Genomic DNA, 12,586 nt, shown 5'->3' with positions numbered 1-12,586 from the left:
GTATTCCAGTAATAGTTATTCCATGGAAGAATTGACTTTGTTGATTTGCCACTTAGTTCTACAACTTTTGTAAATCAGATTGATGGCTTGCTTGGTTTTGGATAGAAAACTGGATTTAGCCACAAGACCAGGCTTGAGATGATGTAAAAGTCAATTTCCCCACTCCACTAGAAAGTTCTCTTTGAATTATTATTTTGTATTATCTAGTGTAGAACAGCAGCTCTGGATTTCAGATACCCCAAAAATTCATTTAAACAAAAACTCAATGTACTGTGATTATCACTACTCTGTCATCAAATATTCTTGAGTCAAAGTAGGAAAGACTTCAAGTATTTAATTACACCAAACTAACAGTTAAAACAAAGCTAAAGAGTCCTACAGCTGACCAGCACTTTTATTTCAAGTGAATATTTCAACAAAAGACCACAAGTCAAATTGTGTGCGAAGATTAAGATAGTTTGAACTACAATTTTACCTTACAGTCCAGCTACCTGTGCAAATATAACATTAATACAGATCTCAATTTGAAAACAATTTGAACAGTTACATGTACTTAAATGTAGCACTAATCAATAAACTTCCCTCTCCCTTTTCAAGTATAAATTTCACCTAGCATGTGCACTAAACATGGGATTTCACAATAACAGTGTTTTGATCTACTTTTTCTTTGAATTATTTGTATTAAATAATTGCAGCACCCTTTTACAAATTTTCTATTCACTTCATGATTTGTGAAGATAATTCTAAAGTTTGTTCAAATGTTTTGGCCCACTGGAAATGACCCATTAACTCATTTCAATTAATACATTTCTATGAAAGATACATTTTATCAAATTATTCAGTCAAATTCAACCTCATATATATTGGCAAATGACAAAGGCTGTGACCCAAAATGGTATACCACTAAACACCATGTTCCACTGTTTCAATTCTTTTCCGCAAAATAAAAATTAAAACTAGAAATAAAGTTACCTCAGATATTCATAATAACGAAACATTTTCAACTTAAGAGATCAGTATATAGTTAAGCTAACAAAAAGTAACCCTGCAAGTTAAAGTAATAGGACAATTAATATAATTCCAGTTGATTTGTGTTTCAGAGTACTGCAATGGTTGTAATAGCCATTGTCTTGAAATAACTTCAATATTTAAAGTTAAGACAGCATGAAATATGAATGAACTATTCTTGGGCTTCCAGACGGGTCTAAATATTGACTATAACAAATGTTTCGATGACAATCGATAACCTGTACCCGGCTGGAAGCCAGAGAAGAATTTGTTTGCCGGGAAAGCACTACTGTCTTTTTTCAGCATAAAATACATTTGGAAATCACATTCTAAGTGGATTGATAGGCGGCCATTTACCATTCAGCATGTAAAGCTGAAATTAAAATACAATTACTTTTCAATGTTTAGTTAAGAAAGCAGTGAAACATCTTTAATCTGCTTGTATGTTTACTTTCCAGCAAGCTTTTTAATCTTTATCTGTATATACAAGCAGATATATTCAAAATCAGGTGTTGAAGCAAATGAAGATAGTCATTTCAAACCAATGCATCTTAATGGCAGGGATAGAAAAATCAGATCACAGTTTACAGTTAATGTACACCAAACAATAATAAATAACTAGGTCCAAGCATGATTAACCCAATGTATAATCAAAATTCAACCTCAAATTTCTACATTAAAAAATGTGCTGTTGTAACATTTGTTTCCATTCATTACCATCAAGTCCATCCTGCATGTCAAATTCTGTCTGAAGTTCCCAGTTTATGATTAATTCCTCAAATATTCAGCTTTTAATATTAGAATCAAATCAGAAAGCATGGAAATGGGCTCTTCAGCTCACTTAGTCCTATCGACCATCAAATGAGTTTTTTTTAAATAAAAATCTCACTTCATTTTTCTCCACTTTCACATCAATTCCCTCCGTCCCTAGATTCTACCACTCACTACGGTCTTAGAAGCCATCAACCTGCATGCCTTTTCCCACTATCCAACCTCCTGCTCTGACACATTTTAGTGACAAATCTTCAAGCAATGAGCAATTAGTTCCCCCCCTCCACAAAAATTCCATTTCAAACTTGGGTCACAACTGCATTTTAACCTGCCTATTTTCAACTTTACTCTGTATAACAACCTTAGAAAAAAAAAGATCTAGTGCTTTCTTGACATATACGATGAATAAACTCTCAGACTTCCGGCCAGTACAGGTATAGATTTTAACTGACATTTTGGTGACAACTCTGCCATCTCATCAGGGATAATGCCGAGGCATGTGTAGTCCGGTGTTCACCGCCATCATCCATCCCTCCTTTGCCGTACCCATGGCTCTTTGGACCACCTGGTGAAGGAAGCCATTGAAATAAAACCAGAGGAAAAGAATTTTAACAAAGACAAAGTCTTGCTCCAAGAAAGAACTGGAATTCAATTTCAAACAAGGTGGGACAGCAGAAACCTGATTGGATGAGGACTAACCAATCAGGAGGGACAACGGGAACATATACCACAGGACAAGACATGACTCGGCATCATCCCCAATGAAGATTTGCACAGTTTGACGTCGAAACATTGGTTAAAGATCGATACCTGCACCCAGCTGGAAACCCAAAAAGTTTACATAATAACCTTACATGGAAACCAAGTTAAAATAATAAAATTATTTATATTTATTGGTACCACTATATGCACCATGTTTCTCAAGTTACATCCAGCAGTTAAATCATCCAGCTGATCACCCACCTTAATAAAACTAATTCTGTGTCACCAAATTCCTTTGATTAATTTGTTGCTATAGTACTAAAGCAGATTATGGGGACAACAATTTAAACACTGAACTTTTGTAGCCTACTCAACAACAGCATTACAAAGCTCAATAAGGACAGAGTTTTAACCAAATGTTCCAATTCAACCAACCAACTAGCACTTTAGAAGAAAATGAATCTATGATTTTCTGTATAATCTATAATTTTATGTTCTGCCCAACAGTTAGCATAGCATCTAATAACTATTATCAGAAATACAAAGGCTTGCATACATGGCACAGTACTAGTAAAAGACCGTCAATTAAACTAAAGTAATTTAAGAACTTCCTTTGATTATTCAGCAAACTATTTCCAAACAAAGATGATTTATGGAAGTAATTTATCTTTCACTTTAGTTAACCTGGAAAAATGTGAATCAAATTTTGTAACTAATCTGCAAAGAATGAATCATTTTACAGCTAAATCTCAGTGTACAAAATTAATAAAAAATCAAACTGGCTGTGAATGCAACACATTCAACCAATATTGATCATATCTTATTGCAATTTTCAAATGCTTTTCAAACAAAGACACCCCCAGTTACTCGCTCATTGCTCCAGGGCGGGGGCGGGGCAGAGAGAATAATTATTATTAAAACCAATAAAAGTTAGCCAACTAATGCACCTTTGATTATCCCAGGGAGCCAGAGAGGTAATTTGTATTGAAACTTCCACTTTTGTTACATTATTACACTACTGTGCAATGAAAATGAATAAAGATCAAGCAATTTATTTTTTTTTTTAAACAGTTGCAGCCTGAAGAACCAAAATGATCATTTTCATCATGTTGAGTTTTAATAAGGCCTAAAATACTGTCAGGGAACTAGATATTTTAAATTGCATTTGCTAGAGTAACTCAATCTTAATTGGTGTTGGTACATCAATGATAAACTCTCCAATGCAAGTACAAACTAACATGCACAATACTTTAAAAACTGCATTGGGTAAAATGCGTACAAAATGGTGTGAACGAGAAGAGGTGGTTTGCTGAAGACCCACATACAAATTCTTTATTTCTGAATTTGTAATTTCGATGTAACATTCATTTTCTCCACTACATTTACAAGAAAAACACAGTTCAGTTGAGGTACACAACAGTTGATTTTTGTATGTCTCGTTCATTACAGTTTTAGTATGATCTCCATAAGCCTCACAGGCCTAATATTGAGATCATGGTGATGTTACATCAATATTTTCAGCTCTTGCGTATACCAGTCAAAAAAGGATCAACTTCACCATTTGAACGTGATAATGAAAGAAGTCTTCAACATTCAGTCTCAAAGATCCATTCCCATCGCAAAATCCAAGTGGGCAATAAACTGTCACATTAAACTACAGACTAAACTATGGAATACTGTTGGACAGCACCTGGCCTGTTTTGCAGAATTGATCAGAAATTGCATCCAAATATATCACAAATCATTCTTGAAGCAAATGATGAGTTTAAAAACCACAAATAATATATTGGGAAAATATACACTTAAATAAATTATTTACAACAAATCTTGGTCTCATTTCCACAACTTTAGACTCTCCAAGTCTTCATGAACTCTAGTCTCCCATTTTCACTTTGGATGTCTGCAGAAATGAAAAAGGTAACATTCAATTTTATAGAGCAATTTTTTTTTTTTAAAGCAGGTGCAGCATCAAGTTTGTGAGGGATAACTAGAATTTTCTCCCCCCCACCAACCCACAAATAACCTATTAACTAATGACGCTTAGCATCTTCATTCTGCACTGTTACACCGAGTACAGTGATTCGCATTCAAGGATGTATTCTACTCTTAAATGCAAAAATATATTAGAATTATATTCATGAATGCTTGACAATTTCCACCGGATCTGCTGAACATCTCCAGCAATTTGTTTACTCATGAGGGGTCAATTACAATGTTGTTGAATCTGCTGCATTTAAAATAATGGATATAAGAATGATCAAAAATGTTTAGTAGACTTACGTTAGTTAGTATGAAGGGAAACATGATATGGAAACTTAAATTCTTAAGTCAGGGAAGCAAAACAAATATTAAACCATAGTGGGGTATATGGGGTGTCAGGGAGGGGTAGCACCTCTGGTGGGGGAACATGTCGCATCCTTTTCAGGGCGGTTAGTCCACCTTTGGTCCCCACCTGGCACTCAGCTCTCACCTGTGGCTCCCCGTAGCTGTTTGCATGCGACAGCGGCCACACCCCGGGCAAGGGCTTCGACAAGCCGGCTAAACCAGGTGAGGGTAGCCGACGGGTCTCAAACCCTCGGTGAGATAGGGAGTTGTCTATCCCAGCATGTGAAGATAAGACTCTGGTGGATTGAGCGGACAAGACCAATGGAAGGTCCAACAGTCGAGAAGGCGGTCTCTGCAAGCGTCGTGGAACGTGTAGAGCAGGACAAGACACAGAAGATGTCCTGGTCATCCACTGCGCCTAGTCCCATCTCCAGCCATCTAGACTCTGTCTTGCCACTGGACCCAGATGGGAATTGGGAAGCGAGAGTGAGGCTGACGCTGCGCAACTCTCCCTCACTTAAATCCAAATCACGCACTAGTCTCCACACCATCATTATGGTGTCGAGGTCCTCATCGACGTCAACGATGGACGAACAACAAACCACAGTGAAAATTGAGAATGGAACACTAGACAAACAGAAATTCGAGTGGAATAAGAAGTTCCCAGTAAAGATCTAAGCAAGCTAGAATTTGACACGGTTTGAGGATGGAAGGCACACTGGGAAGCTATTATAACATTAGGGCCTGCAGGCTTCACAAGGTTCCGATGGCAGGTGGAAGCAGCCAGTCCTTAGATGGGGCAATGCAGATTTTTAGAGGATGATGATGGCAATGACAGTGGATGTCAGAATACAGTACCTCAGGAAAAAATTATAGCAAGTATTGATATTGTACAGGATCCAAAAAAATATTTCGAACATTGAAATGCTGGTTAGTTTGAATTCAGAAGGGCAGAAGTTACTGACATCAAAAGCATGAACTAGCAACAACTAGCACATCTGGTGATTATTCAGTCATATGGCTGGGATTTATCATAGGTACAATCATCCAATGCAATCTATGGGCCAGGCTTAAAGAATCAGCAAGTCTCTTCAGCTTTTGTAAAGTAATATTGAAACTTTAAACAATAACATTATTCACTAAACGCAGTATGTGAGCTGTACAACCAGAGGGAAGAGGACTCTGGATTTGATGTACGCTAACGTTAAGGATACATACAGCTCCTCTCCCCTCCCCCCATTGGGAAGGTCAGATCACAACCTGGTGCATCTCAAACCTTGCTACGTGCCTCTGGTGAAGAGTAAACCTGCAACCTCGAGGACAGTGAGAAAATGGTCGGAGGCGCTCCAGGGTTGTTTTGAGGTGACAGACTGGGAGGCACTCTGTGAGCCACATGGAGAGGATATTGATGGGCTCACAGAGTGCATCACTGATTACATCAACTTCTGTGTGGACTGCAATGTTCCGACAAGAACTGTCCTTTGTTATTCAAATAACAAGCCATGGGTAACAAAGGACATTAAGGACATCCTGAACGCTAAAAAGAGGGTGTTTAGAGATGGAAATATGGAGGGGCTGAGGGCAATACAGAGGGACCTGAAAGCCGGGATCAGGGAGGCTAAAGACAGGTACAGGGGGAAGCTTGAGTGGAAACTCCAGCAGAACAACATGAGAGGGGTCTGGAGGGGGATGAGGACCATCACTGGGTTCTGGGAAACTAACAGCAGAGAAGCTGAAGGCAGTGTGGACAGGGCCAACGAACTTAACCTGTTCTTTAACAGATTTGACATTGTGGCCCCTGCCCATCCCCCATATGAGTCATCTGTTGTCAGCCCCCAACCAAAAAATATTCCACTCTCCCTTCCTACCCCTCCTCACAGTCCCCCAACCCTGCTCTCATGACTATACCCTTTCCCCACACAAAACCACCACCGTGGGCTTCACAGCTGAATAGGTGAGAAGACAGCTGAAAAGTCTCAACCCAAGCAAGGCTGCAGGACCGGATAGTGTCAGTACCAGGGTGCTCAAAGCCTGTGCTCCTCAGCTATGTGGAGTACTTCGCCAAGTCTTCAACCTGAGCCTGGGGCTCCGGAGGGGTCCTGTGCTGTGGAAAACATCCTGCCTCATCCCTGTGCCAAAGAGGCCGTGCCCCAGCGGCCTCAATGACTACAGACCAGTGGCATTGACCTCCCACATCGTGAAGACCCTGGAGAGACTTGTTCTGGAGCTGCTCCAGCCTATGGTTAGGCCACACTTAGATCCCCTCCAGTTCACCTACCAGCCCCAACTAGGAGTTGAGGATGCCATCGTCCACCTGCTGAACCGTGTCTATGCCCACCTGGACAAGCCAGCAAGCACTGTGAGGGTCATGTTTTTGACTTCTCCAGTGCGTTCAACACCATCCGCCCTGCTCTACTGGGGGAGAAGTTGACAGCGATGCAGGTGGATGCTTTCCTGGTGTCATGGATTCTTGATTACCTGACTGGCAGACCACAGTACGTGTGCTTGCAACACTGTGTGTTCGACAGAGTGATCAGCAGCACTGGGGCTCCACAGGGGACTGTCTTGTCTCCCTTTCTCTTCACCATCTACACCTCGGACTTCAACTACTGCACAGAGTCTTGTCATCTTCAGAAGTTTTCTGATGACTCTGCCATAGTTGGATGCATCAGCAAGGGAGATGAGGCTGAGTACAAGGCTACAGTAGGAAACTTTGTCACATGGTGTGAGCAGAATTATCTGCAGCTTAATGTGAAAAAGACTAAGGAGCTGGTGGTAGACCTGAGGAGAGCTAAGGTACCGGTGACCCCAGTTTCCATCCAGGGCGGCAGTGTGGACATGGTGGAGGATTACAAATACCTGGGGATACGAATTGACAATAAACTGGACTGGTCAAAGAACACTGAGGCTGTCTACAAGAAGGGTCAGAGCCGTCTCTATTTCCTGAGGAGACTGAGGTCCTTTAGTATCTGCTGGACGATGCTGAGGATGTTCTACAAGTCTGTGGTGGCCAGTGCTATCATGTTCGCTGTGGTGTGCTGAGGCAGCAGGCTGAGGGTAGCAGACATCAACAGAATCAACAAACTCATTCGTAAGGCCAGTGATGTTGTGGGAATGGAAATGGACTCTCTAACGGTGGTGTCTGAAAAGAGGATGCTGTCCAAGCTGCTTGCCATCTTGGACAATGTCTTCCATCCACTACATAATGTACTGGTTGGGTACAGGAGTACATTCAGCCAGAGACTCATAGCCTATGACAGAGCGTCATAGGAAGTCATTCCTGCCTTGTGGCCATCAAACTTTACAACTCCTCCCTTGGAGGGTCAGACACTCTGAGCCAATAGGCTGGTCCTGGACTTATTTCCTGGCATAATTTACATATTACTATTTAACTATTTATGGTTTTATTACTATTATTTATGGTGCAACTGTAATGAAAACCAATTTCCCCCAGCATCAATAAAGTATGACTATGACTAAGACTAGCTTTTTGTGCCAAGTCCTATCAGCAAAATTATACATATTGAGCTACCACTTCATGATCACACCAAACTCTCAAATGAATTCAGCAGACTGACCATGTGATAGATTCTTATACCAATCATTGCCACACACAAATCATTTTCGATAAGTACATGAATGGGAAGGAAATGAAGGGCTATGGTTCCAAGTAGAATAATAGTTCAGCACAGACTGGATGGGCCAAAGGGCCGACTTCTGTGGTGTAGTGTTCTGTGACTATCACTATTATTAAATCTGAACCCATGTTTGGAGTGTGCATATCCAGCTCCTTACCAACATATCTTCTGAAATATACAGTTGCTTACCTGTAGAATAGCCACAATGACTCCAAACAACCCAATGGCACTGCCAAAAATTTCAACGATTAGAATCTTAACAAACAAGCTGGCATTCTGGGCATCTGCCAGGGCAGCACCACTACCCACAATACCAACGCAGATTCCACAGAAGAGATTAGAAAATCCAACAGTTAGGCCTGCCCCGAACATAGAGAACCCTAGAGGAAAAAACAATAAGAGAACTACTGAAGTGGAAGCAAAACAGTAAAACCATACAACCATTCCCCCTCCAAAATGCATATGTAACAATGTGCAACCATTCTTTCAGAAAGCAGAGATTGCATGTCATCTGAATACAATATTTCTAACCACCAAAGTAAATGGAAGGAACAAAAATATCCACCCAATGCATTGTGAAGCAACAAATTGGCAGTTATTACAGTTGTTTTATCTCAATGTACATGGCTAGCATGTCTTAAAGCACCTTTAGCAGTGAGATCAGAAATTGTTAATCCATTGAAATGTTGGCTGAAATTCCCACCCATAATCAAAGACTGCAAATACAGATCATGTATTTCAACTAGATGATTATTAAATAATATGAAAAATGCAGATAAATGCAGATGAAGAAAATATTAGACTTAAGTTAACCAAGTTTAAAATAGAACTAAACATCTGCTTTAAAATAAGTTTTGGTATCTTATTATGGGTATGTAGAGGACAGCGAGGAAGGCGATCTAAGTTTGCAGCAGGATATGGACCTGGAAAAATGGCAGATGGAATTTAATGCAGACAAGTGTGACATGTTATGCTTGAGGAAGATTTGAATGGAAGGGCACTGAGTACAGTAGAAAATCTGAACTAGTAGAGGGGTAATGATGCAGCTCTATAAAACTCTGGTTAGGCCACACTGGGAGTACTGTGTCCAGTTCTGGTCACCTCACTATAGGAAGGATGTGGAAGCAACTGGAAAGGGTACAGAGGAGATTTACCAGGATGCTGTCTGGTTTAGAGAGTATGGATTATGATCAGAGATTAAGGGAGCTAGGGCTTTACTCTTTGGAGAGGAGGATGAGAGGAGACATGATAGAGGTATACAAGATAATAAGAGGAATAGATAGAGTGGACAGCCAATGCCTCTTCCCCAAGGCACCACTGCTCAGTACAAGAGGACATGGCTTTAAGGTAAGGGGTGGGAAGTTCAAGGGGGATATTAGAGGAAGGTTTTTTACTCAGAGAGTGGTTGGTGCATGGAATGCACTGCCTGAGTCAGTGGTGGAGGCAGATACACTACTGAAACTTAAGAGACGACTGGACAGGTATATGGAGGAATTTAAGGTGGGGGGGGTTATATGGGAGGTAGGATTTGAGGGTCAGCACAACATTGTGGGCCAAAGGGCCTGTACTGTGCTGTACTATTCTATGTTCTATAGAACGTTTGAAATAAAAGGAGGTAATCCATCTGTCCCGTCGAGCCTGCTCCACCACTCAATAAGATCATGGCTGATCTGACCATGGACTCATCTCCACCTACCTGCCTTCTCCCCATAACTCTCAATTCCCCTACTATGTAAAAATCTATCCAACCTTGTCTTAAATATATTTACTGAGGTAGCCTCCACTGGTTCATTACAGAGAACTTCATAGGTTCACCACTCTTTTGGACTTGGAGGTTAAACAGTTACTTGCAGCCACTTTTCTAAAGATACCAGTTACAATGTGCAATTTTGGCAATATTATAATCAATAAATTCAAATCAAAAAAATAAATAAATTAAATGATAAGAGCACTCCTAGATTTTATATTAAACATATAATCATCTTACCAAGCTTTACGAACAGCCTGGATACCTTCTACTGGCAGCTGCACCAAGTGCCATTCCAAGTAGACCAGGTGTCTGAACTCCAGCAACACAGGATTGACTGAGCTTTAGTGTTGTCTGGACTTGAAGATTCTCCCCATCGTTGTTTGGACATTCCCTCAGGTAGCAGTTTCCTCCAAAATCCCAAAAATTAATTGCATACTGCAAGTTAGTTGTCCCTTTTGTGCCTCATGGCACATCGGGCAGTAACCTTGCCATTTCTTTAGTTTTTGTCTTTTAAAAACAATGAGGCAGAGTTGCCAGCTTGACACTTAACCTAGCACAGATGGAGAGCATACAAGGAGCCGGCTGGATTCAAAGCCAGGACCACTTGCCTCCAAGTCCGGTGTGGATGCCACTACACCACCATTTGGCATACTGCAAGTTAATTCCAGTTTAAATGGCCCATGGGATGACCAGGAGAATGATAATGGCCATGAAAGAGAGAAAATAGGTTATGTGGAAAAAAACATCCCCAAAGATCTTGCAAATCTGGAATAATAGCTCCCTGAAACAAATCGTCCATTTCAAAGAATTACATAAAATATTCAAATTTTAAAATCTGTAAAAGAGAAAACCAAACAAACCTGCTTGATAATTTCTAGCTCCAATTGTCTGAGGTGTAGTGCCACTGAATGGCTGTGGGGAGAAAAACATTTAAATTGAACTTCAGTCATTCGCTCATCATCTAACACAACTCATCTAAGCAAAGCTTTTTGTTACACAGTTGAATCAATTTTCACAGGGTTTAGCTATTTCAGTTAATTTTGTCAGATCCTTCCCACAATTCCTTAAAATAACCTGGTTCTACAATCAAATAGTCAGAAACCCAAATGCAAGGGGTGCCTTCTGTAGTTATATCTAAAGATTTTAAAGATTAGTTTTGCCACATGTACATTGAAACATACAGTGGAAGACATTGTATAAAATCATATCTGTGAGGATTATGCTGGGGCAGCCTGCAAATGTCACATTTTCCAGTAGCATCACAGCATGCCCACAACTCACTAAACTTAACCATACATCTTTGGAGTGTGGGAAGAAACCAGAGCACCTGGAGGAAACCCATATAGTCACGTGTAGAATGTACAAACTTTGAGCTAGTTGATATAGAGAAATATTATGAAAAGTTCTAGGAAATTAAATTAAATCCAAGATCTACTTTGTGATCTCTATTCTACTTCCATTTCAAGACAATATAGCTTTTAACCACAAGAATGAAGGAAGACAAATTGCCCAACAGCTCTGATAGCTAAAACTGGTTTTAAGAAACTCAAGAATTTGGACTTGCATTATGTGCAGAATTGTGTAAGCAAATCCAGGTTCTACTAACACTTTGAAAATACCACTAAATAATCACCCATTCTTGGAGATGATAACCTAGTATGATCTACACAAATATCAAGAGCTTCCATCTGTAAGACTTAATAGCCACTGCCATCGTGTTACACAGCTTGCATCCATTCAATGTTTTGAAGAGCTAAAGGGGAAACATTGCATTAAATAATGAATAATTTACACAAATTGACAAGTTATTTATCAATTAGATAAAGGTGTCCCCCGCTTTTTGAACATTCGCTTTACGAAACCTCACTGTTACGAAAGACCTACATTAGTATCGTTTTCGCTTTCAGAAGATGTTTTCACTGTTATGAAAAAAAATCAGCGCGCGCCCTGAGCAGCCGCTCTCCCCCGGATTCGGAACGGCATTGCTTTAACACGAGCCTGTGAGCAGTCGTTTGCAAGATGAGTTCCATGGTATCGGAAAAGCCTGAGAGAGCTCGTAAGGGTGTTACACAGTGTAAAACTAGACATAATTAAGTGTTTTGATTGTGGTGAACGAAGTAAGGACAACGTGAGTTTGGCTTGTGGAAGCTGACGAACATGATGTTGAAGAGGTTTTGGCATCCCATGACCAAGAACTGACAGATGAAGAGCTGATGCAATTGGAAGAAAAAAGGACAATAATCGAAACAGAATGAGTAATGATAAAGTACGACTTTAATTTTGAAAGGGTACGTGGGTTTAGGGGATATTTGCAAGATGGTTTGAGTCCTTACAAAGAACTGTGTGATAGAAAAATGCGCGAGGCTCAGCAGTCAAGCAAGCCTTCCACATC

The 12,586-nt window shown here is 40.2% G+C and overlaps 1 protein-coding gene across 1 annotated transcript in view; it reads right to left on the bottom strand.

Moving 5' to 3' along the window:
- Window positions 1–376: 376 nt before the first annotated feature.
- Window positions 377–12,586, bottom strand: part of atp6v0b (ATPase H+ transporting V0 subunit b) — a 34,035-nt gene continuing 21,825 nt past the window's right edge. Inside the window, exons 6-8 of the mRNA XM_072273641.1 lie at window positions 11,055–11,106; window positions 8,634–8,824; window positions 377–4,381 (exon numbers count right to left, since the gene is read on the bottom strand). Of these exons, the coding sequence (XP_072129742.1) occupies window positions 4,355–4,381; window positions 8,634–8,824; window positions 11,055–11,106 (270 nt within the window). The 3' untranslated portion in view covers window positions 377–4,354. The remainder of the gene's footprint in view (window positions 4,382–8,633; window positions 8,825–11,054; window positions 11,107–12,586) is intronic.

This window comes from Mobula birostris, chromosome 12 (genome assembly GCF_030028105.1).
Source record: "Mobula birostris isolate sMobBir1 chromosome 12, sMobBir1.hap1, whole genome shotgun sequence".
Taxonomy (NCBI): Eukaryota; Metazoa; Chordata; class Chondrichthyes; order Myliobatiformes; family Myliobatidae; genus Mobula; species Mobula birostris.
Note: the sequence above shows the minus strand (reverse complement) of the source record. Positions and strands in the feature narration are given on the sequence as shown.